The sequence below is a fragment of the Terrapene carolina genome, unplaced genomic scaffold (assembly GCF_002925995.2).
Source record: "Terrapene carolina triunguis isolate 2854851 unplaced genomic scaffold, T_m_triunguis-2.0 Scaffold88, whole genome shotgun sequence".
Taxonomy (NCBI): domain Eukaryota; kingdom Metazoa; phylum Chordata; order Testudines; family Emydidae; genus Terrapene; species Terrapene triunguis.
Genome location: NW_020664439.1, coordinates 45870254 through 45895935, shown reverse-complemented (window position 1 = coordinate 45895935; position 25682 = coordinate 45870254). Strand labels below are relative to the sequence as shown.

Genomic DNA, 25682 nt, shown 5'->3' with positions numbered 1-25682 from the left:
AAAGGCTTTTCTATCTTTTCATTTGGTGACTGTGTAAATATTGGGCCAGGGAAGGGGATTTAATTCATTAACAGTGAGCAAAAAAGAGAATTTAGCCTATTAAATCAGTTATAACTGAGGTAACTGTAAGAGACATTCTCAGATTCTTGATCTCCTGTTGCTCACGTAAAGTAGAAAAGTGCCATGCCATCCTTCTTACTAAAATAAATGCCTCAGCTTTTCTTCCGGTAAAATAAACTAACAGCTCAATATTCATGAGTAACCTGAAAATAACAAGCCCATGTGTGAGAGCCGCAGAGGGGAAAAAGAATTCAATAAGGTAAGAGATTTTCCCCTATGCAGAAAACAAAGCATGGGGGTGATTTCAGCATGTGGAATTTCCATCTCATTGTACTGGCAAGGACAGGGCTGCTCCCTGGAGAATGGGCAAGGGAAAATTTCTCTCTGATACCAGTGGATTTTCTATGGCACCCTTTCCCCACAGCACAATAGGAGTGAGTAGGAAACCAAGTGTGGGTTACTGCTGTTGGACAGTGTTATCTCATAGTTTGATACAAAGAATCAACAGAGTATCCAATAAAAAGCTGTACTGATCCCTTGTGTGCTATCCTAAAGTCATATGTTCTGTATACTCTACACATGTTTAAATCAAAACTTTGGCATTTCTACAAGCATATGTGCACTTGGTTGTTTCATCCCTTCTGTCTTGGGCAGAATACCAGCCTATATGAGTCCTGTCTGCTTTAAGCATAAGATCAAGGAGAGCATTAAAGTAGTGTTTATATACAAGTGTGTCTTCATAGAAATGGTACTTTGAAAAGGCTGGAGATAATGGAAAACTAAAGTCACACACTCAAGAGTTGCCTTAGCTTCTTTTATTATTTATACCCCTCCGCTTCTAAACTACAGTGCTCTGATATTCACTATTTATAACTGAATGAAATTGCTATTACTTCAGTGGGATATTTGTGTTTTAAATTGGTAAAGTAGAGGAGATCCTAGATAAAGGAACCATAGTTTTAGAGGAGATGAATTAATATAACATAGCTTCAGTAAGATTTTGCTGGTTATAAATAACAGAAGACAATAATATTTATATCCTCATATAGCATATTTACGTACAATACGTAGTTGTATAATTAGTTGTGGACTTGGTTTTCATTCCATTATACATAGCTCACTTGTTCTTCTGTTTTATCAACTTCATTCTCTGTGAGCAGCAATGTGTCCAACAGAATGGCTGACGATGACTGGATTGGTGAGCTATGAAGCCTCATAGGGCTCTGGTACATAACGGGACTAATCCCATTTCGCATCCCATGCATCATAAAGAGTTTGGAGTTTTCTGCCATTGAATTTCTGAAGGAGATCCTGCTAGAGCATTTCCGAAGGGCCTTCATTGGCTTTGCGGTCCGATAATTGCAGGTGATGTACCTGCCAAATGCCTCCCTGAATGTCTTGTTGAAGAGCGTGTAGACTAGAGGGTTCACCCCTGAGGATACATATCCTATCCAAACAAATATCTCCATGAGCCTTTGAATAACTTCCTGGCTACAGGAGTCACACAGAACTGAAGTTATGTTTGTTATAAAGAATGGGCACCACATCAACAAGAAAAGAAAAAATACAATCCCCAGGACTTTTGAGGCCCTTTGTTCATTGCTGATGTTCTGCACAGACTTCTTTCCAGCAGTGGACATTCTGCGTATGAATATCTCTTCGTTTGTGCTGGGCATCACCTTGTCCTTTCTGGAGCCATCTAACATGGCCATCTTTTCAGGTGATGAGCCGGGTGTTACATCCCGTTGGAATACTGTAGACACTGTAGACCAAGTTAGGCGCTGAGGTGGCTTGTTGATCAAGTAGGCCTTCTTACGAAGCACTTGTATGGTCAGAAAGTAAGTGACTATCATAATTGCAAGCGGAACAAAGAATGCAGCTAGCGACCCGTATAGGATGAAGTCACGAAAACGATCGGGTGTCAGGGCACATGTGATGTTTGTGGAGCTGCCGTCTCCATCCTCTATACCTCTGATCGGGATTGGAATGGCAATGCCTACAGAAGAAAAACAGAAATAGTTCAGCTTGTTATCGTCAATCTCTCACTTGGTTTTGCAGCTTCAGAGTGCCTAAGGGAGCATGATTTGAGAGAGCTACACTGAGCAAGTGAGCAAGCAGTATCTGTTGTTAAGAATATTAGCTGGAGATTTGGGTAAATAGAACTTTAATAAATTCAGCAAGCTGTATATTAAAAGCTTGCCTGAGGGTGACCCCAAAACTTAAACAATTCAGGAATCAGGATAGACCTTAATATTAAATTAAACTCTGGAACAGTTGCAATACTGAAGTAACATTTTTCCTTCTATCTCCTACCCTTCCTGAATGTCATTTTTGGGGTTTCTGAAGACCTGATCCAGAAAATAGACACAATTTAACTCTATTTCATCTTGAAGCACATCAAGTGATCAGACTCAGTCAGCCAGCAGCCTTTCACACGGGTTGATTCTCTTGAATATACAAGTGGTTAAAGGGATGCCATGTGTGCTCAGTATAGATTTGTTGTTTAAAGTCTCTTGGCTATTTAGAGTCTTTAAATGAAGCTTTGTTGTTTTAACTGTTTTTAAAAAAACATACCTCCGCTTGTCTTAAATGAACTTTCTATAACTGAAATTACAGACAGTATTTCTATTGGTAAAGGTCCATCTGATGACAAAAACAGGTTCCTGTCTGTCTGATGAAGGTTGTTCGTGCTACTCATTCCAACACCTTTCAGTAAGATCTGGGGATTTACTGTACTTCTGCGTTCCCCAGCCTTCTTAGTGGTGTCGGTCGAAAGCCGTGAAATGACCTAGCCTTCAGTCACTTGATCCCTTCCTTAATAACAGACACACCTTTGGAAACAGCAAAGATTTAAAACAAAGACTGAATCAAATTAACCTTTGAGTCAAGAAGCCATGGCTCAGCCGTTGAGTACTTTTTATGATAGATAAGAAGAAAGGAAGCAGTACAGTGCTGATTAATACAAGTAAATCAGATATTAAAAGGTCAGCTTCTAAGTATCTTGCCTCCACAGGAATTTCCTTTCTCATGTTAAAATAGAGAGAAATCTTTTCTCCAGTCATCAAAGTACTCCTCTAAAGGTATTCATATTGGGAGTCCCTGTTGTTAGGGGTACATACATAGGTCAAGAGCATAGATATAAATTCTTTTCACCTATGCTGTGTCAGTAGTCTAAGTTACCCAGAGAAAACTGTTTATGCTCTTGGCAGGGTATTGCTTGTTCTGTGTGGCATTATTTGCTTTTCTAGCACTGCTTCTGTATCTTACTGTCATTGCAAACGAGTTATTTGGATTAAATGCTTTAGCTTCTCTGATCTCTGAATCTGATGTCTGAAATTTCATTTTGTGCACAAACTTATTAAACATGGGCAATATGCCATATACAAAGAGTTCAGAAAACACTTAAGTGTAAAATAAACCTGGGGTTCTCAACCTTTTTCTTTCTGAGGCCCCCCGACATGCTATAAAAACTGCACAGTCCACCTGTGCCACAACATCTGGTTTTCTGCATATAAAAGCCAGGGCCGGCATTATGGGGTAGCAAGCAGGGCAATTGCTCGGGCCCCCAAACCACAGGGGGCACCAAGAAGCTAAGTTTCTCAGGCTTCTGCTTCAGCCCTGGGTGGCAGGGCTCCGGGCTTCAGCCCCATGCTGTGTGGCTTCAGCTTTGTGCCCTTGGGCCCCAGCAAGTCTAACGCTGGTCCTGTTTGGGGACCCCGCCCTTAAACCTGCTTGCGGCCCCACCCCAGGGGGCCCTGGACCCCTGGTTGAAACCACTGATATAAACCATTACATTTTGCACTTCACTTATAAATTGATTTTTTTTTTTTAACACTTTGACTTTTTGTATCTTGGCAGCACACCTTAATTTCTGAAATGAATGTTACTGGCACAGCTCACTTATTTGAATCCGTGATTGAAAGATGAAATTTTGACATAGTTATCCCTCTTTCTGTACAGCATTAAAATAAAATTTTCAACCCTATTGTCCAGTTTTTTCTCTTTGGGTAGTTTTAAGCGAGGCAGCAATTTTCAACAGCAACTGATTCAGGGCTTAAAATCAAATCTGTTACTGATAGGCATCAAATTGACGGCATTGGAACCTAAAGTCTCGCATCTCTAGAAAAGATACCACACAAGCAGCTGCAATGCAATCCATGCTGCCCCTTAGTGTGTTGCATCCTTCTATGGGTGGGAAAAAAATCTTTGAACTTCATTCCTATTCAGTCCTTAACCTCTCCAATAAGTCTGCCAGCTAGTACCTGTTAAATGGATTTTGTGACATAGCCACCTGCTCACTAGGAAGTGGACCGAGATCAGCTCAGTTGATATAGGCTGCCATCCGCTAGTACTTTGCCATTTGCGGTCTTGCCCCAGTTTTGAACTAATGATTTAGCCGTGAAAGGGTTTCTCTCCCCTTCCCAGTCTCAGAAGCCCGACGTACCTATTGAAATGAGCCACACCACAGTTATTTTGATGAGAGCTGTAGCCCGAGAGTTGTATTGACTAGCCTGGATTGGCTTTTTTATGGCAATATAACGGTCCAGTGAGATGGCGCAGAGATGCATAATGGATGCTGTGGAAAAGAGGACATCGAGAAATAGCCAGACAGGGCACAAGTCAGGTGGAAGCGGCCATGCGTTATCTGAAAGAGAACAGGAAAGCTATTAGGTTCATTTCTAATGTCCTTTGAGTGTTCAGTGTGCATTTTTTCCTTCATACATGTCATAGAAGTGTCTTAATAAACTCTTTGGAACAATACCCCACTCCATACCTGCCCTCAGACCTTTTTCTCCTCTCCTTTCTTCCCTCCCTTGTTTTTCTCTTTAGCTAATCCCTCATATGATTTCCTCCCCCCCACACACACACACCGCCAAATTCCCCTGCGGAAAATGGTAGAACTAATGCTTGCTGCCATCACATTGATGTCTTGTATATTATATCCCTTTCCCCCCCCACCCACCCCCCCCCCCCACACCTTCCTGACTGCCCCCCCCCCGGGATCCCTGGCCCCATTCAACCCCCCCTGTTCCCTGCCCTCTGACCGCCCCGCCCCCATCCAACCCCCCGCCCCCTGACCACCGCCCCGAACTCCCCTGCCCTCTTACCGCGCTGCCTGGAGCACCGGTGGCAGGCGGCGCTACAGCTGTGCCACCCAGAGCACCAGGTCAGGCCTCGGCTCTGCAGCTGTGCTGCCCAGAGCATTGCGCCGGCGGCACAGTGAGCTGAGGCTGCAGGGGGGCGGGGGGCTAGCCTCCCGGGCCAGGAGCTCAGGGGCCGGGCAGGAGGGTCCCGCGGGCCGGATGTGGCCCGCGGGCCGCAGTTTCCCACCTCTGGTCTACAGCTTTGTACAGTGCCTAGCCCAATAGGGTGCCCTGATCTTGGTTGGTCCTCAGATACTATTGTAATAAGCATGATTAATAACAAACCATATTGATTGTATTTCACGCGTACCATCTCCATAAAGTCCACTGGATTAGAGATATATTTAACAAAGGAGAAAATAAGCAGTGACTTGTCTATCATAGCGATGCAGTGGCATGGCTTAAGTTCCAGGACTGGGGATGTCTTGAACAGTCTTTCTATATGCATCCGAAGAAGTGGGTTGTAGCCCACGAAAGCTTATGCTCTAATAAATGTGTTAGTCTCTAAGGTGCCACAAGTACTCCTGTTCTTTTTAGTCTTTCTAGTGCATACAGTTTTGTAATGAAAGGGTTTGTTGTGTCACTGCATCACATCTGTGACAGCTCAGCAGGATTCTGCCATCAGTGAGTGGATACCTATTTTTATTCGAAAGAAATTGCCTGATTCCCCTTCACCTCATTTTCAAGAGCAATAGTTCAGGCTTCTACACACAGTCTTAAAAGTTGTAATTTTTGACTAGAGCTAATCTGCTTTAATGTTATCTGTGTAACAAGTAAAATAGTCCATCAGCTGCCTTCTGTTCAGGATTGGGACATTCACTTTGTATTGTTTTCACCTTCCAAAGGGTTGGTATTTGAGAGCTGTGTCTTCCCTAGTGAAGATCTCATAAATATTTACTGTGCTGAACATCAGCAAATGGACGTTAATGAAGCTCTTTTGAGGTTTTTCATAAACGAATTGATGTCACTTACAAGTGATTTGTGTCACAAGCCACGGCTGCTGGGTGGCTGTTGCGTTTAAAAGGCGCGTTAGTGTTCTGTATGGGTATGAACATATTGATTTGTAGGTGCAGTTAAGGTACTACCAGAAAATTATCAGCTCTTTGTAGAATGATGGGTTTTTGTGCGCTAACAAGTCAGATTTGTTTTAAACCTATTTAGTTTTGAACCCTCTGCTGTGAATAAACAAGGACTGACTGTCCTGAGAACGTTAAAGGAACTCATCTAGTAACTGAGTCCGTTATTTTATCAATAGTGCAATGTTGCAGCAGTTTTAAGATTTGAAGCTTGATTTCACGCTGACACTATTGTGGTGAAATGACGTGGTGGTGCACTAACTTTGTGTTTCAAGCAAGGGAGAATGGGGAAATTGCATTGAAACAGGCTAAATTACGCTGGTCTGCCCTGACGTATTTGTTGAGTCTTAGCCATCTGGACGAGGAGAGAAATGGATGGAGACTTGAGAATTTGACTGCACCTCTCCTAAAGCAGCCAGCTCCAGGTGATAGCGTAACGGAAAAAGCATAACGGATAGTACCTCAGGCATAACAGAAAAAGATTAACTACTTTTGAATAAACTAACCACGAGTCTTGATATTCAGTTGCATGATTCCTGAGTACCAGGCAGAGTGGAAACTTAGTTACAGAAAATAATTTAAAGTTGATTAATGAAATAGGGTGCAGATATATGGAAAAATACATTATTAGAGCATTCAACACACACACATTCACTTTTATCTTTCTGTGCACAATTTCATTAGGCCGTAAGAGGTCTCTTTTTTTTAGCCTCAAAGGCCTGTAATGTAGTCATTCAACCAACTATGTAAGTCAGCATGCCAGAAAAAATAAGTTGTTAAAACAACCAATTAATTTGGTATGTTTGGAATGTTGAGCTTCTCGCTAAAAAGGCAAGAACTGTTCTGTGGCTTAAATAAGTGAAGTTAGCACAGCTCTGAGGATAAGGTGTGAACTGCAAACGTGTACATTTTGCATACTAAAGGATGTTCAGTTGGCATTAATAGCTGAATTTCAAATGAATGATTCAGTGTTTCCTATCAAAAGTCCTTATACAGTACTCCTTAGATGGTATCTCTTAGATGGTAGCCTTGCAGAGAGGGCACATGTGCATTGCAGTAAAATGGATTTTCTTCATTTTCAGTTAACCTGTTCTGTACAGAAGACATCATTTAATGCTTGGTAATGGAGCTGTCCTTGCCTTGTTCTGAACTCAAGTTTTTTGTATGCAATGAAGCCTTGTATAATTTTACAAGATCTGCAAAGCTTTTAGTAATTGCTGACCACAATGTAAATGTAGAAACCTTTTTCTGTTTATATTTTTCTTTGAAACAGGGAGGAGAGGAGTAGCAGCCTTTCATATTATGAACTTGTGTAAGATATGGTTTTTCCATCAAAAATTACTCCAGAGCCTTTGAATACAGTAGTTGATGAGAAACAAGGGATATAGCCACCCTAAATCTTTGTTTGAAACAAAATTACAATTTTAACACGGTCACTTCTGTAGCTCTGTATGAAGAATCGCTCAATATGATCATGGTTCTCAACCTTTCCAGACTACTGAACCTCTTTCATGAGTCTGATTTATCTTGCATACCCCAGTTTCACCTCACTTAAAAACTACTTACTTACAAAATCAGACATAGAACTACAAAAGTGTCACAGCACATTAGTGAAATATTGCTTACTTTCTCATTTTGTCCTTACGAAATTTTAGTTTGTACTGACTTCACTAGTGCTTTTTATGCAGCCTGTTGTAAAACTAGGCAATTATCTAGATGAGTTGATGTACCCCCTGGAAGACCTCTGCATACCCCCAAGGGTAAGTATAGTCCTGATTGAGAACCCCTGTGCTAGGTTAATAACATGGCATCTCTTGCTGTATTCCCTAATCTTGTTGATTTAGTTGTAAATAGGTGTGATAAAAGATAAATGCTGTGAAATGAGTATTTGAGTACCACTCAGTGAGTACCTCTCAAATGAGAGTTTGGCTATGCTCTCTTCGCTTTGCTGGTCTTGTTAGTCTGGGTGCTAATGTTGCTTCCCAATCTGGCACTGCCAACAGGGCCCTTTCAGTTACCTGATCCTGCCATCACTGAAATCAGTGGGCACGGGTTCTACCCTCTGTATCTTGTAACATTAGATACGTACAAACAATCCTAGTGTATAAAACAAAAACCCTACATGATTCTCTGCCGTTTTGGGGCAAATTGCCCTTTATAGAATCCTGACTAAGACTGGCAGATGTGTAAGACGAAGGTCTTGAAGAAAAATATTTGTTAAAAATACATCTCTGCCTTCCAAAAATACATTTAATAGTTGTGTTTTCATGATCTCCACATCTTCTGGTACACAGTAGAGTTTTCTATCTGTGAATTGTCATTTCAGATATGTCTGAAACTTGGGAATTGGGAGGGGAAACACAGTAGAGAGAGTCTTCCTCAAATGCTTGAAGAGCAGTTTTTGATCCTTGAACATTATAGCAACCTGTTGAATAAAAGTATTGTCCCTGTGTGTAAATATTCATAAAATCTGGTTTGACAGTAAAACTCAAATACATGAAATAATGGAGCAGGGAGGCAAAGTTTTTAACAGGGCGGGTTTAGTTTGGGAGGGATAGCTCAGTGGTTTGAGCATTGGCCTGCTAAACCCAGCGTTGTGAGTTCAATCCTTGAGGGGGGGCCATTTAGGGATCTGGGGCAAAATAATCTGTGAGGGACGGTACTTGGTCCTGCTAGTGAAGGCAGGGGGATGGACTCGACCTTTCAGGGTCCCTTCCAGTTCTATGAGAGAGGTATATTTCCATATATTATTATTATATTAAATAATGATTTCTCCCATCGCAAATGTCTGTTTTGTCTGGGGCAAATAATTAGCTGTGTGTTTAAAACTTATTCTGTAACGCTGCCTCTTGATAATAGGAATGTTGATTTTTTTTTTTTAAAGGTATGTAGATTTTTAAATGTCCCAATTTCTTGTGTTTTTCTTAATAAAATATTCCTGATTTGGAGCTCCAATGTTGGGTTTTTTTTGTTTGTCTTGAGTAAACGATGGGTTTTTACAGACAATTTCTGGCTTTGATTTACTGAAATGAGGAGGAAAGCTTTATAGGGAATATCAGTTTTCAAGGTAATCTTTAAAACTAGATACAGTATAGAGGAGCTGCTCCTGATTTAAGCCAGTGAAACATTCTTTGAATGCTTATGATTAGAAGGCACTAATTATGTATTCATGTAAGTGAGATTAAGGAAGTCCTTCACATAAGTGTTGGAAATTATTATTTTCACCTTTGTTGTAATGTGCTCTATAGTCTATTGAAATTTGTTGCCTGTAAGGGATTTCATTATGAGTCATTTTGTTGATGTAAGGTTTTTTATTGAGGTGGAAGTTTGACTTTTTTTCATTTTCATGTAATCTCAGGCTTTATTTTACAAGTTACTGCGTGTATAGCCTCTCAAGTAGGGTTTATCCTGATGACAATACTTGATGACGGGGCCTTCAATGGTTTTGGTATTCAGCTTGTATGGTTACATTCAATTTTCTTGATCAATACAGCTAAAATAGTAGTTGGGGAGAAGTTATTTACCAAAGTACCTTTATTTTATAGTTAACTAAAGATGCTTTTTATTAAAATTGTCCTGAAGGTTTTTTAGTTTCCTTCAGTCTTGCGGATTTTGAAAATAGTCAGCCATCCAGGAAGTTGGTCTGATTTTTTCTGTTGATATTTCTAGAGCCTTTTCACAATTGTTTACTTTCTATCTTCACTATAGTCCCATAAATGAATGAAAGGTGAATGATTTGCAATGTAACCTAACTATAACTGGCATGAGAGAGCTTGAGATTCCCAGTTTTCTTGGGTGATGGACATTATAATAGTTTACTGCTCAGAAAATCAACATGACCTTTTATTTTATTTAAAGGATATATTTCCAGGGCACAAAATATCAACACTAGGAATACTGTGTGTGTGTTTGTTTTTTTTTAAGGAAAATCACTATTTACTCTCAACCAGCTCTCCCTAAAATCTCAGGTACTGAGCTTCCAGCCTCAAACTTCATAGAAAAGAGAAGGCTCTTTACACAACAAATCCTGCATCTACGAAGGCTGGTTTAACTTAAAGCGCTCTACAGCTGCAAGTGTAGCCAGACCCTTAGATGACATTTGCGGTCTCTTGCAACCCTACGATTCTCTTATCCCCCCTCCCACAAGTACTTGTTGATTCCATTTGCACGAGGAGTCCTTGTGGCACCTTAGAGACTAACAAATTTATTAGGGCATACGCTTTCGTGGGCTACAGCCAGTGGTTTCAAATATTATTAATGGAGACAACACAAGGCTAATTTTCAGAGCACGCTTCAGTTTACTAACATGCTAATCTGTTAATGAAAGCAGTGCAAACATATGAACAGTTCACACATTCTGACATTTTAAAGCTTTTTTTTAAATTAAAGCCACCATATGCATTCAATCAGTGTTGAAATACGGTTCAGTCACTCACTCTGAAGTTTATATGATCTCATTTAAGAACACCACTATAGTAGTGAAGTTGTTACAGGTCAAATGTGGAAAATGAGCCTCTATTACTGGAACAGTTTAAGTTTATTAGTGTTTGCTGAGTGGAGTCAGTCTTTGTAGTGGATTTTAAGTTTAAACATACTGTTGCATGTTACCAGCAAAGATTAAAGTGATTGATGCTGCTGGATTTAAATAGTTCACACCTTTCCCCACATATCTGCCATATAATTTAGATATAAGTGACAAATCTGAGACAAAATATTTGTATTCTGTATCAATAGCTGGCACATGCTTATTTCACTATTATGAAAATGCTCTTGTCTGAAAACATGGGAAGGGTAGATTTTAATTGGCTGCCTCTGTCAGTGATTATTCTCTGTTGTTCAAATAGTTATCTGGTTAACAAACCTTAGATACTGTAGTCTTGTGCTTAATCATCTTGTTCCAGTCCAACAACCCCTAACATTTTGCTCCTGTTCCGAACTTTCTATAAACACCTCAGCATCTTCCACCAGCTGCTGAGGAGGCAAAATGTTTTTCTATTTGGCTGCCAAGGAGACATATTATAGAAGTAATTTCAATGTTTAGCATTGGTCAGTTATGTGAAACGCCTGCCATGGCCTTACCACACCTATTTAATTATTTTTAATTTTACTTTTTTCTTTAAAACTTCCTGCAGCGTGAAAGATGCTTTTGTTGAATTCTAAATTAAGATTCCTAGCATGTTTTAACCTTGGTTACAACAGCTTTAGCTCCAGATTAATTGAGAGATTAAGTAGCAATAAAAGAAAAAGTAGGAAAATTAGAAAGGCAAAATCGGTTATTGGGAGACTAGTGAAATTCAGAAAGATAAAGCTTAGCTGCTTTCGGATTTGGCTGATTATTTATGATGATTTATTAATAATTTTCTGATTCTCTAAGATGTCATCTTTCAGCCTGTATTTCTTACACCGTCTTCTGTTCTGTAAATGAGGTATTGGGAAAGGCCATTAGTTTTTTTTGAGTTTTTTGTTTTTTTTTTTTTTTTTTTTAAGGAAAACTATGAAAATTTTATATTAAGATCCTGAAGTTTGTGTACATTTTGACACAGATTTTTTCCCTTCCCAATTAGAAAATTGTATCCTAGTTATGCTTAGTCATTTTCTAGAAACTGTTGCTTGAAAAGAACATCCTTACTGTGTTGACTGTTCTGTAGTCAGTTTGACATCTCCATATATTGAGTAACACTTTATACTGGAAACTAACCGTGAGGCATTTTTATGACTTGAAAGAAATTGTCACCAAATTGACAGCAGTCGTTTGTGGAGAGGTAGGTCTGCTGATTGCCTCTGTGCGTTTAATACTTTAAATTTGTGTCTGCTATCCCCAGGGCAACCCTTAGAGATTTAATATAAAAACACAGAACTCCTGCTGTCTATCATTAGTTATGGGTCAGTGGTACACTTTACCTCAAAGGCTGAGTTACCAGCATGGGGGTATTGCATGGGGTTTACTTGCAAAAATAGACAGACTATCGCTGTAGCTCTTATACATCCGAATATATGCCAAATAGATGATTAAAAAAATTACAACTAAAAAAAAAAATTTTAAGCAACTTTAAACAACAACAAAAGAGAAACCATTCAGAAAATTTCCCATGAAGTTGTTACTAAATTAGGTATAAATACAACATTTTAAATATTAGGTCTCTGAAAATATGAATATGTTTTTGTTAGTCATTATGGAATAAACAAGTAAATGTCAAACTCCAGTGTATAATCTCATCAAAATCTGTTTTATTCCTCATGAGTCAAAGTAAATGGCAACCTGGATCTCCTACATCAGGTGCACAGATGGTCTGATACTGGACTAGCTGGACAGATGGACCATCTCTCTTTGGAGTGCATTATGAATTTTGCTATTTCCCTAGGGCAGTTGAAAAATCAGTTTTCCTGCAAGTGACATCTTAGAATTGTTGCCATCAGTGATCCTAGAGATTGCCTGAAACGTGCACCTGGGTTATATAAATGAGACCGAAAATTGTCCTCATTGAGTGGTACCAACTCCTTGTGATGTGGTGAAAAGCTATTCAGTCCAATGAAACTATCCCAAACTGCTTAGCACTTTCGAGAGAGAGAATTTCTATTATGAATATAATTATCTAACGAGCAAATGTTCAACATTGCACTGCCAATAATAATTCACCCTATACCTTTTTTCCAGAGTGTGGTATCTGTAGTTGCTCCTCAGAGGTGTAAAATTCTTTGGAGTTGTTAGTTTCTCTGATAAAGGGTGGGAGGCAAGGGAAAGGATGTTCCTAGTAGATTTGTTTAAGCTTGTGTCTTGAGAAAATGTATCTTATGATTAGAGGTAGGGGGAATTGAGAAGTGTTTAGCCAGATGGTGCTCACAGAAAATAACATTATCACAATTAAGCGGGGGAAGTAAACAAGCAGTTGTCCTATTTAAAGTATAGTTAGCATATTTGCTTCATTACGGACGCTTGATGGCAGGAACAAAGTGAAATACTTACCAAACAGTATGATGATAAGGGCAATCGGCATCACAAACAATCCAACCAGCAAGTCTGCCACCGCCAAGGACATTAGGAAATAATTTGTGGCGTATTGCAACTTTTTCTCCAGGGACACAGCTAGTATAACAAGTATATTCCCCCCGATGGTGGGGATGATCACCATTAGGATCAGCAGAGCTGCCCACCGTGGTCTATTCCCCTGTTCGTCATTCAGGTAGTTCTGTTTGAATTCCCCTGTTACTGAGAGCTGTGTCAAAGATCCATTGCCAGATCCATACCCGTTTAATGGATAGGACATCTTTGTGCCCAGCAGGATGTATTCAGGAATTGTGTTTTGCTCAGACATTTTGTAAGGTATAGCAGCTGGCTGTTCCTCTCTGGTCCGGTACGATCCTGAAGAAAGGCCAGCATGGTCAGTAAGGTAAACCGGTCATCTGATGCTGTGATATGCTGCACCCATGCCAGGGCGTTGGATCTAAACTTGTATTCCGTTCCTTCCTGGATGAACGTACCTCTTAAAAATGAAAGTATTGACTCTGGCTGGCAGGGTCAAGTGGTCTGATTACTCTTGTAGAGAAGCTTAGGTTTCAGAAGGGTTGATGAGAGAATTCAATGGCTGTGAGAAGTCGACAGTTTTTAGCTTCTTGTGTTTTCCTACAGCAGGAAATATGGTGTGTGAACTTGCATGCCGAAAGGTTCCCCCTACATACAAAATATGTAGATTGCATCATTTTTTATTTACAAAGTGCAAAAAACTGATGCTTATACTGTGTATGTACAACTCCTCCTCTGAGTGTCTAGTCTACATTAGCATGCATGTAGGCAGAGTACAGTACCTATATTTTCCCTGTTAAGAGTCCTGTTTCCCCAAGGAGCTATCATCCCCCAGAACATGGTTGTGAATGATATAGAAGTTTTCTTTAATGGCTACAGTCCCTCGTTTATCAGATGAAGGTCGGAGCGCAGCTAACAGTAAAACGCTCGTGACTACATCTCAAGAGAGTCATAGACAATTATGGAACTCAAACATCTTAAAGTTATCCATTATTTAAATGGGAAGGACAAGTAAAATCCTCACTGTTTGGAGCTCACTTTCTTTAAGGCTTGAGCAAGACTTTAACTAAACGCAGCCTCCCCTAGCTCTAAACTCTGCTGAAGTCTTAACGCTTGCTTTTCCCTCTTACAAGCAGACACTTTAAATAGCCATATGTTTAAATATTTTCTAGATTTGGTTTGTTGTAGGTTTTCTGTGAAGAAAGCCTTACCTTAGATTTCTCTTGGATTTTGTTTCCCTGAGGGTTCAAGAGGGATAAATTTCTTCTGCAGTTTGATCTTCTTTTTCATCGCGTGCTGGATTTCAGCACATAATTTTTTAACGTCACTTTCTAGAAGACAAGTTTTTTATTCCTTTGGGATATGCTTAAAATAAAAACCTTCGTCCATACCTTCCCATTTGTTTTTAAACGTCAAGATTGAACTTCTTCTGTTTTTAAAGTCAAGTTCTTCATGTATGTATTTTCTCCAACTGGTATTGAATGGAGGGGAAAAATAATTCTTGCCACATTGTTTAAAAAAAAAAAAGTAAGTTCTTGTTTTTCTGCTTCTCCTGTTCTTTTGGGGATCTGACTTACGTGTTTAATGCATGTCTCTTGGGTGTTTCACAGCTCTTCTCCTGCATTTCATTCTGTGTGCAGTTTTCGCTGCGTTCGTTAGCAAAGCTTGCTGTCTGCTGCTATCGTTGTTTGTTGATTGACTCATTCCAGTGCATCCAGCTCCAGTGACTGAAAACAAGGAAATAAATGAGTGCGCTTTTTTACAGCTGGAAAAGAGCCAAGGAAGGTTATTTCCTTTTTATTTACTCAGTGCTTCAGACCTATAGTGTACATTCCTCGTCCCTGTGTCTGGATGTGCAGATGCAGTGTATGACCACACTTCACGCTACAGTATACAACTGTATTCAAAGTAGTTCTCGTTAGTGTTCGTTCTCTCTCTCTCTCTCTCTCAACACGAGCACAGTTAACCCTGGAAAGTTCAGAGTTAGTGTAAACTCTTCTGTTAGTTTGTCAGGCTTTGAAGTGTTTTGTTATTTTAGAAAAGTGTGTTCTAACATATCCTTTTAAATGCATGCACAGTCACTTTAAGCCTTCCTAGATACAGCCGCTTTTTATTACTTAGAGTATTTTCTATTCTTACCTTCCAACACAGTTGAAAGTTGCTAACTTGATCATACACCCCATCTGTAAAACAGAAATTGAATTTACTTCTGAGGACAGCCACATGGCAAGTGTGTAATAATCAGACATAGGTGAGGTCATAGATTCCTACAGTTTAAGGCTGAAGGGACCATTAGATCATTTAGACCGACTTGTATATCACAGACCATTAAATTTTGTGAATTGCTTATACTCATGGGGCTTTGTCAGGACCAGGTCCCCAGTGAATCATGATTCATTCCGTATTAATCTAAAAAATTGCATCCACTTCCTGGAATCCACATAGGTGAAGAGAGAAATCTGCTGTAAATAATTCATGGAAATAATTTAATTTATAATATATGACATTTTTTTGGACCTGAACAGCAACCTCTTAAGATTAACAGTGCACATTACAGATAAAGTAGTTTAGGATATCTTTATGTCAAAGTTTTTTTTTCCAATTTAGTACTTGCTGGTTAATAGGAGAACAATAAAATATTCATACTTGTATTTTAACCATTTCATGGTCCTATAGCCCAGTTCATAGAATCTGTTTGTAGTATATCTTTCCTCCATGTTAATTCTGTACATTAATATTTTATTACAGTGATTATTCTATAGTACCAATAATATGCTCATATTTTGTACTAATTTCACATGGACTAATGGAGACTTAAATTACATTGATAACATGATAGCTTGTTCCTCCCACTTGGAACTAGATTAGGCCAGGGTTAGTAATATGTGAATGGTTAAAGAGACGATCGTACCAGCACTTGCATCTATTTATACTGATTTTAAAAAAACCTCTGTTCCCACTTTGCTCTGTAAGCTTTTAATTTAACATGGAATTGTTTCCTATTGTGGGCCGTCAATATATTTTTCAACTGCAGTGAACAATTCATTTTAAGGATCCTCTGTTTTCCCCCCAGCAGATGGGATGGAGAGTCACAAATAACATCCAGGATTCCAACGCCTTAATACAGTTGCCTACGTTATGAAAAATAAATGCTAGAGAATTACTTCCATTTTTTCTGACACATCTACATGGCACATACACCTTATATCTGCATAGAATAGAATTTCCAGCAAAATATATGCCCTTTATATAAAATAAGGGAACTAGGACAGAAGATCTCCTGTTATCTCAATCCCTACGGGTCTCATAGGATCTGAGACATTTTGTCTTCTCCAAAAAAAATTTTAGGAAATGAAAAGTCCAGGTGCAGTAACCACCGCCTTCATCTAACCATCATGTTCCCTCTTGAAGTATCAGAAAAATAAACAGTATCACGCACATGAAAATAAAACTGACATTAATACAAAGATAAAATATCACTCTCTAGTGACCCATTTTTATCCAGTTTTCTCAAGGCTTCAACTAGGCCTTTGGTTTTATGCCTGCATGTAACTGCAGGTCTGATTTTTGTAGTGAAAATAATTGTGGGGGCATTTTTCAGCCCACAGATCTCTATCTGGTTTGCAGGCCTCATCAAGTGGAAATTAAATGCTATAAAATGCACCTGCATTTATTTGTAGGCACAAAATGGAGGCTGTTTCTGAAAATCCAGTCCTATTTGTTAGATATTCTGATTTGTTGAGCTACTTGAAGGGTAAGAGTAGCTAGAGAAAGTGGGAGAGAGAAATGAAGGAAGAGAGGACGAAAAGTAGAAGACACTTCCATGTGCTAAGGCCAAATTGTGCTGTGCCAGCACTAGCAAACTTCATAGCCATAAATCACCACCCTGAGAGGAGTTGGATGACAGTGATGACAATGAATGAGTCTTGTCTACCCTTCAGCTTCAGTTCCACCATTGCTAGCTTCAGTGGAGCTCTTCTGGGGTGATTTATGGTTATGAAATGTGCTAGTATAGACAAAGCCGTGCCGTAGGCAAGGAACACGTCACGTAGGGTGTAGAATTGGTGTCCTTTTGTAGACAGGAAAAATAACTTTTTGGTGGCCCAGTCACAAGGTCTTTTCTCTCTCTGATGACTTTTCTGATGTACACATCTGGATTGAGGTCACCCACACCTTTTATACCTACCACCAGACAGTAGATGTTAAAACATTTTGCTTGCCACTGAGCTGGGCTTAATTCAAACCAGTGACATCACTTGTATATACGCCTTTGCGACTCTTATTCAGCAATACAACGTACTCCCCCCATCTAGTCCAGGACCTCATTAGCTCAGCATGTTATCTCCATTTTCCAAGCCCCTGCTCAGCTTTTATTTTATTTTTTTTAAAAAAAATTTTGAAAAACGTCTTTGTTGAAGCCATGCCCAAGCTCCCATTGATTTCAGTGGTGCCTGGCTTGCGCCCATTGTGAAAATGTAGATAAGTCTTGTGTTCCTCCATGGTTGAGACTTGACTGAACTGTTTTTTCCTTTGCAAGAGAGTTTGGAAATATGACAGTATGATGATGAAACTGTTGCTAGTGTCTGAATCGCTAACCCAAAAAAAAATCCCGAAAAGGACCCCAGGTACATTAAGACGGGGGTTTCCAAACTTGGGCCCCCCTCTGGCAGGGAAAGCCCCTGGCAGGCCGGCCGGTTTGTTTACCTGCCGCGTCTGCAGGTTCGGCTGATTGCGGCTCCCACTGGCCGCGGTTCGCTGCTCCAGGCCAACGGGAGCTGCAGGAAGGGTTGCCAGCACATCCCTCGGCCTGCACCGCTTCCTGCAGCCCCTATTGGCCTGGAGCGGCGAACTGCGGCCAGTGGGAGCCTCGATCGGCCGAACCTGCGGACGCGGCAGGTACACAAACTGGCCTGGCCCGCCGGGGCTTTCCCTGAACAAGCGGCGGCCCAAGTTTGAGAACCACTGCATTAAAAGATACCTCAGGGGTGAAATTAATCTCATTGACTTAGTGTGACTACTTGTGTGGGTATAGGAAGTCCAGGACTTGGCCTCACGTGTTCAAATTCAAGAAACAGAAGTAAAACCTCTGGAGGAAAAATACAAACTAGCTCTCTTAAAAACTGTGGTGGATGTAGTCACATAAGCTATTGACATAGGCCTATATTGGATCCGCGTCATTATTTTCAAAGGGGTTTCTTATTTTTCATTTGTCACATTTCTAAATTTTCTCTTTCACAGCATGTTCGGAACTAAGCTTAAGTCATTTCAAGGGGGGAAATGTCTGAGCGATAAAAGCGTAACTCTGTCAACCTAAATTCTCTGTTTCCTCTTGTGAAGGGACTCGCTGTCTCCAGGTGGCTTTAAATAAATCACTTGTTCTGGAAATTTCCATTATGAATCCTACATGTCTGAGAAACATCTATTTTGACTTGTGCAATGAGGGCTGTTTCTTGCTGAAGTGAAAATTAAGTGTTTGTACTCTTTTGGAGTGCCTCACTTGTGATTCTAGTCTGATGTTGTACCATACAAATGGCTCTTGCTGCCTAGCTGTGAGAATGGGCTCACTTGAGAGCCTGCTGAGACACACTTTTCTTCAGTCCTGTGTTGTGATGCTAGCTATTTTGCACCAAAAAACGTGTCTTTGTATCTTAAGGAAGTACTAGCAACTACTGTACACTGTGATTGGGGGTGTGTGTGTGTGTGTGTCTCTTTTTCTCACTCACAGTAAAAAGGAATGCTTTTTACACACAGCCTATGGGAAAATAAACTTTTCTTGGTAGGCCCATTGGTACAAAAAAGTGTTAATATAGTGGTGTAGAGACCTGGTATAATGGATATTCTTAATAGTCTGTGGATCTCTGATTCCAGTTGGCTAGAAAGCTCAACTCCTTGTGTGATGGTTTTTGGATTTGTACCTGCCCAGGTTTGAATGGCTATCCAAGAAGCATTTCCTTCTGCAAGTTCCATTAGGTAACAGCAGAGACTCGCTAACGGAATACTTGCTACTTTTGGCTAGCCTTTCTCCCCTGGTAGTTGGCACCAAACTGGGGCAAACTTTCTCTTAAAACTTTAACTCACATTTCCCCAGGGAGATGGGAAACCTATATTATAATATATACGGTTTTTTAAAAGAGCTATCATGATTTCTACAGCCCCGTAGCTATGCTTGATAATTACAACCACAAAGTTAAGCTAAGGGCATAATTCTAGAAGGTTCTGAGTGCCTCAATTTCAGTTGAGTCCTTTGGTGGTTGGGGGACTCAGAACTCTGGAGATTCAAGCCATTAGACCTAGCATAGTATAGGATAGCAAAGAAAGCCAGGAGATAAAGGAAGGACCAAGGGGAGAAGTGAAATATCCTGAGATATTATGCTTTAGCTGTATACAATCTTATATTTTTCATTTTTGTCCTTTAGATCTAGTCATTTCCCAATCTTTAAAATATAACTGACAATTTGAGGGACTAACAGAGCAGGAGTGATTCTGTGTTAATTTCATCTACTTGCATACTTCCCCCTCATCTAGTCTTGCCTGATCCTACTCATGTTCCTCACAGCCTTCTCTAGAATTAACTCTCCTAAATAATGTAACACCTCATTGTTCACTCTTTTCCAGATCATGGATACTATTTTATTGAATTATTCCCTCTCCACATTAGATAAACTTGCACAAGTGAAACTACAGCTATGTCATCAAACTGGTGCGAACCCCTAATGTAGATGTGATGCAGTAATGTAAAGAAGAACTTCCCTAGGGGTGACCAACTGCTAAATCTCCCGGAAGTTCCCTCTGTCTAGCTGGCACTGCAACTGGAAGTATTTTAGAGAAAGCTACTGCAGGGAATGAAACTGGATTGGGCACAGCTTGGATTAGGTTTTTCCAGGCATGGGAATGGAATGACAAAAAAGGTTTGGAGTTTCTCAAGAGAGGAGCTGATGAGCAGAATTAGAAACTGCCTGCCAAACATAACCAAACTGTGTAACATCCTGTTGCATTCTCTCTCTCCTTTCCCCATAGTCTGTTTTCTCTTCAGTTGCATGCTCTTTGGGGTAGAGACTGTCTTGTCTTGTCTGTAATGAGCCATTGATACTTCTCTTTGTAGAAAAGACTCCAAATCTTGTGATTTAGATGTCAATTTTTCCACTTTATGAAGTCATTATTGCTGAAGTCATTATAACTTTTTCTGTGTCATTTATCATGGCAGTATCAGCGTGCCAAGATATTCACTGTATGGAAATAGTTCCATGTTGTATGATTTATTAAGGTCCAATAGTTGGGGAAAAGTCAAATATTTGGATCTTTCTGAAAAATATGCAGGGAGAATTAAGAAGTTGTTAAAGTATATTTGGCATTGTTCTTTAAGTTTTCAAGAGTCTCATTTTTCTCTAAATTGTAAAATCCTTAAATATTTAGAGTCTTAAAAAAAAAAATGCTTGCGTAACTTCAGTGGTGGTTCAAACACTTCCATTTTTAGTTCTTACCACACACATGATGTGATGGTTTGCTTTCAGCAGCCTTATGTACGTATTGCTTACCTTCTATGTATATTAACGGTTTATTAATTATGTGTTGCTGAAATGTACAGAGGAAGTAAAGTCCATCTCTATCCTGAAGAGTGCACAGTGTACAAAACAGACACAGAAGACGGGAGGCACTGAAATGCTGTTACCCTGGAAAATGATGTAATGATATGTATGATCTAAGAACCTGAGCAGACTAGACACTGGGAGACCCCAGCAGAGGAACTAAGTTTGTTTTAATGTAGTATCTATTATCTTACTGCTTATACGCTTCCTGCAAGAAGGAGTTTATAGGAGGAATGTGATGAGAAGAGGGTGCATACACCAAAGAATATCCCAATGAGATCCTTCTAGACAAAGTCATTCTGCAGTAGTTAGGCCTGTAAGTGATCTTCAAGGGAAGCCCCAAATAAAATGCCTTCAAATATACCAGCATACATGTTACAAAAAATTGGGTCAGAGGGGCAAGGGAAGGAAACTTCTGATAACTTTGGAGATCAGGGGAAGCCATTCATGACTATCACTGAAACGTGACCATCCATGTTCACCTGATCAAGATGTCTTTGTACTCAGACCACCCTGTGTTCTGACTGGTTGAATCCTCAGCAAGGGCTTTATTACAACCTTACAATATATCAATTTTCTGCTTTTACGATATGAAGTTTTGCATTGTGGATTTAGGAAAAGCTCCCTTCCCACTCTCATCCCTGGGAGTGGTGAGGAATACCACATTTTTTGCTCCTCTGAATAATGTTTTTGGGCACATTCAATGCCATGCTTAGTTGCTAATTGATTTATCTGTTTCCAGGAGACTAGCATCTCTAGGAACTAATGAGATAATAGTTCAAATGGACCAGGCCCTTTGGATGATAAAGTTAAAGAGCCTGTTCTGTGCTGTCTCTGTTCTGGCCCCATGTTTCAGTAAAGACTCAAAATCCTTAGCTGCATGAACTGTTAGTTCCTCTGAAAACCTCTAAAGAAAAACAAACTGGTGAGTAAAACTAATAAAATATCAGCCATTTTGTTCTGTTGAGAATCTTTTTTTGCTGTCCTCGTAGACTCTCTTAAATCTTTTTTTTAAAAGGTTTTGTTTATTGCTCGTAACATGAGCCAGTTTGAGACGTGGAGACTGAAGTCTTTTATCCACAGAATAGATACCAAAGCAGTAAAATCTTCCCTGACCGTGTCTTCTGGAAATTTGTCTCCACCCTACCCTAGTGGGGTCAGCTGCTGGACTGGGCCCATTCAGTCTCTGGCCTTTCTAGTAAGATAGTCAACAAAGAGGCGCCAGTTGTGTTGGTGTGTTTTGGCATATGGACACTGGTTCACCAAGATCTGAGCTTCATTTTCCACATAGGAGCCATTGAGCAGCCATTAGATGGTAATAAGCCCAAGCCATAGATTCATCACTGGTGTTCTAGAGCTGGAAGGTTCTGTATTGCAGTACTTATTCTTTGAGTCCACTTGGCAGGTGACACAGGAACAATTTTCAACTATCTGCCATGACTTTAATTTGTTTAAAAAAAGGTTTCTGTCATTTGCTTGTGCAAAAGCCATGTTCATATTAGTCAGAAACAAAAGGAAGGAACCCAGATAATTCAATTTAAGCATAAATATTTAATGTCTTTCTAAAATATATGTTTAATCACACATTACAGGGCTCAGTGCAGGAATTACTGGGTGAAATTCAATGTATGGCCTGTGTTGTGCTGGAGATCAGATTATATGATCATAATGGTCCCTTCTGGCCTTAAAATCGATCAAGTATATCTGTTTTCAGATTTTTCCCCTCTAAAAGCTGTAAGTGCAAAATTGAATCCTCATTGAGATTTCTACTCACTGAATCTGAAGATCTTATCCTGGTGTGTCATGTTTACTTCCATGTATAAGATTTAGACTTGATACAAGTCTGGTTGTTACTCGTTAGTAGGGTTGCCATATTTAAACAGTGAAAAAAGAGGACACTCCACAGGGCCCCGGCTCCACCCCTTCCCTGCCCCGGCCCCGCCCCAACCCCCGCACCCTCCCCTGAGCACCCTGCATTCCCCCTCCTCCCTCCCGTCTGCTGCTGTGCTGGGGAAGTTGCTTCGGCCCCCGCCGCTGTGGAGTGCGGCGGGAGCTGGGAAAGTTGGAGCCAGGGGAGGAGGCGGCTGCGCGCTCAGATGCTGCCGCCGCCTCCGTGCCCTGGCAGATCGGGGGAGTTGTTAGTTTGGGCTTTGCTGCAGCCACCTTACCATGCCTCCCTATTTTCCCGGACATGTTCGGTTTTTTGGAAATTCCTCCCAGACGGGGATTTGAGGACCAAAAAGCCGGACATGTCCGGGAAAATCCGGACTTATGGTAACCCTACTTGTTAGTCTTTTAGATTTTCATCTGATCACTTTGCAAAATGGCGTTGTGTTTTGTAAATGGCACTAAACATGGCCACCATTCTGTCCCAAATCAAAATGAGCCTGAGTCTTTATGATAAACCTTAGAACAGTGATCCCCAAACTTTTTACCTTGCGGCCCCCCTTGCCCCTGTCCGCACCTCCACCCCACCCCCTGGAGCCGGGGCTGGCAGCGGGCCCGTGGCTCCGGGAGGGGAGGGACACAGACAGGGATCAAGGGGCCGAGGCTGGGGCCATAGTTGGGGGTGGCGGCGGGAGTAGAGCCTCGGCCGGGGGCCTCGGCCTGCGACCAGGGCCAGGAGCAGAGTTGAGTAGCAGTTCTTCCCCACTCCTTGTGGGGGCTGGCCCGGGCCCCAGCCGTGCCCCCAGAACGTCCATCCATGCTCCCCTAGAGGGGCGCGCCCCACAGTTTGGGGACTTCTGCCTTAGACTGTTGTAAGCCTGTTACCCACAGAGAGGCTGACAAGTGTTATTCATTAAGCACTGATGCTAAAACATCACAGTGCTCTTCTTTTGTCAAAGCAGTTTTATAGAACCTTGTTTCATAGTTTAGCTCATCCTCCTTCTCCGGGCTTCCACCTTTTAGCTCTTCAGAGGGTGGGAAAACGTGATAGAGACTCTACTGTGGAGCAAACTGGGTTATTGAAAAGAAATGAATGAGGAGTACTTGTGGCACCTTAGAGACTAAGAAATTTATTTGGGCATAAGCTTTTGTGGGCTAAAACCCACTTCATCGGATGCATACAGTAGGAAGATATATATACACAGAGAATATGAAACAATGGGTGTTGCCATACCAACTATAACAGACTCCTCAATTAAGGTGGACTATTATCAGCAGGAGAAAAAAACTTTTGTAGTGATAATCAGGATGGCCCATTTCGAACAGTTGACAAGAAGGTGTGAGTAACAGTGGGGTGGGGGGGGAATTAGCATGGGGAAATAGTTTTTACTTTGTGTAATGACCCATCCACTCCCAGTCTTTATTCAAGCCTAATTTAATGGTGTACAGTTTGCAAATTAATTCCAATTCTGCAGTTTCTCGTTGGAGTCTGTTTTTGAAGTTTTTTTTGTTGGAGTATTGCGACTTTTAGGTCTGCAATTGAGTGACCAGGAAGGTTGAAGTGTTCTCCGACTAGTTTTTGAATGTTATAATTCTTGATGTCTGATTTGTGTCCATTTATCCTTTTGCATAGAGACTGTCCGGTTTGGCCAATGTACATGGCAGAGGGGCATTGCTGGCACATGATGGCATATATCACATTGGTAGATGTGTAGCTGAACTAGCCCCTGATGGTGTGGCTGATACCTAATCACATCAGCAGAGTAGATATGCATGCAAATAATTCACAATTTGATTCTGTGAGGAAGCTGGTCTGTATTGAGAGCTCCAGTTACTAAGAGAGAATGCTTTCCCCCTGCATGTCTAGTAATGAGACTCAGTTTATCCAAAGAGTAAATATTTGTATCAGTTTAATTGCTAATATTTTTTCCTTACTCAGACAGGTACATTTAACTTTGCACATTTCAAGTGTCTGGAAAATATCATCAGACTTCATTACTGTTTCACATTTTGTTTTCCAAAAGTGGGTCTACATATGACCACCCATGATAGCATTTGACTACTTTAATAATGGGCTATAGATAAAAGCATTCCAAACAATTGTCAGAAATCATCTTAATTGTTGTAGATCTGTCTGAGAGTTCTATAATAAATTGGTTTAAAGTAATCCCAAATTTTTAGTAGCAGGCTATCCTAGAACATCTAGCTCTGAGGCATTTGTCGTTAAACTCAGGTTCAGAAAACTAGGTTTCACAGCATGATTAATGCATGTGGCTATTGATGCTAGCAAAATGGATAATCAGATCTTTGCCCAAAGATGTTTTTCTATACTTTGGCTTGCAGTCTGCCTGCTGAACTTTTGTTGAAGTAAAGCGAACACAAAGGTGTTAAGAACGTTAGTTCACCAGCCTAAATGTTCTGCACAGCTGAATGCTTAGGCTCATTTATTAAAGGATTTGTCATTCCCTGTCTCCACAACAGGTCGTTTTTTAAAGACACTGTCAGTGTTTGAGCTGTTATTTGAGCTAGAAGATAAGTCATTTTGTGTGGGTTTTTTTTTTATAATTTATATAGTCCTCACACCTACTGCTAGCTTGCAAAGAAGGATCCAGCGCTGTTCCCTTAACTGACCCTGAGCTCTTCCTCCTCCTATTTACATTCTTAGTCAAGGTTGCATCTTGGGCCTGGTCTACACTACGACTTTAATTCGGATTTAGCTGCGTTAATCCGAATTAACCCTTCACCCGTCCACACTACAGAGCCAGTTAATTCGAATTAAAGGGCACTTAAAATCGATTTCTGTACTCCACCTCGACGAGCGGAGTAGCGCCTAAATCGATTTTGTTAATTCGAATTAGGGTTAGTGTGGCCGCACACCACCGAATTACTGTGGTTAAAGTAATGGGGT

The 25682-nt window shown here is 40.5% G+C and overlaps 2 protein-coding genes across 2 annotated transcripts in view; one reads left to right on the top strand and one right to left on the bottom strand.

Annotated features, from left to right (window-relative positions):
- The window catches only part of PSMD1 (proteasome 26S subunit, non-ATPase 1), a 115012-nt gene that overhangs the window by 46310 nt on the left and 43020 nt on the right, over window positions 1–25682 (top strand). The window lies entirely within an intron of this gene.
- On the bottom strand, window positions 879–15082 carry HTR2B (5-hydroxytryptamine receptor 2B). The gene is made up of 4 exons (XM_024206340.1): window positions 14513–15082; window positions 13245–13949; window positions 4505–4705; window positions 879–2056 (listed from the first exon to the last, which is right to left on the bottom strand). The coding sequence occupies exons 2-4, from the start codon at window positions 13591–13593 to the stop codon at window positions 1167–1169; spliced, it is 1440 nt and encodes a 479-aa protein (XP_024062108.1). The 5' UTR covers window positions 13594–13949; window positions 14513–15082; the 3' UTR covers window positions 879–1166.

Bases quoted from the DNA above. Each gene is read 5' to 3' on its own strand.
- HTR2B (XM_024206340.1), bottom strand. From the start codon at position 13,593: ATGTCTGAGCAAAACACAATTCCTGAATACATCCTGCTGGGCACAAAG. The intron at 4,706-13,244 runs GTAAGTATTTCA...GTTCTCTTTCAG, and splicing joins CCTTATCATCATACTGTTTG to ATAACGCATGGCCGCTTCCA. The intron at 2,057-4,504 runs GTACGTCGGGCT...TTTCTTCTGTAG, and splicing joins GGTGTGGCTCATTTCAATAG to GCATTGCCATTCCAATCCCG.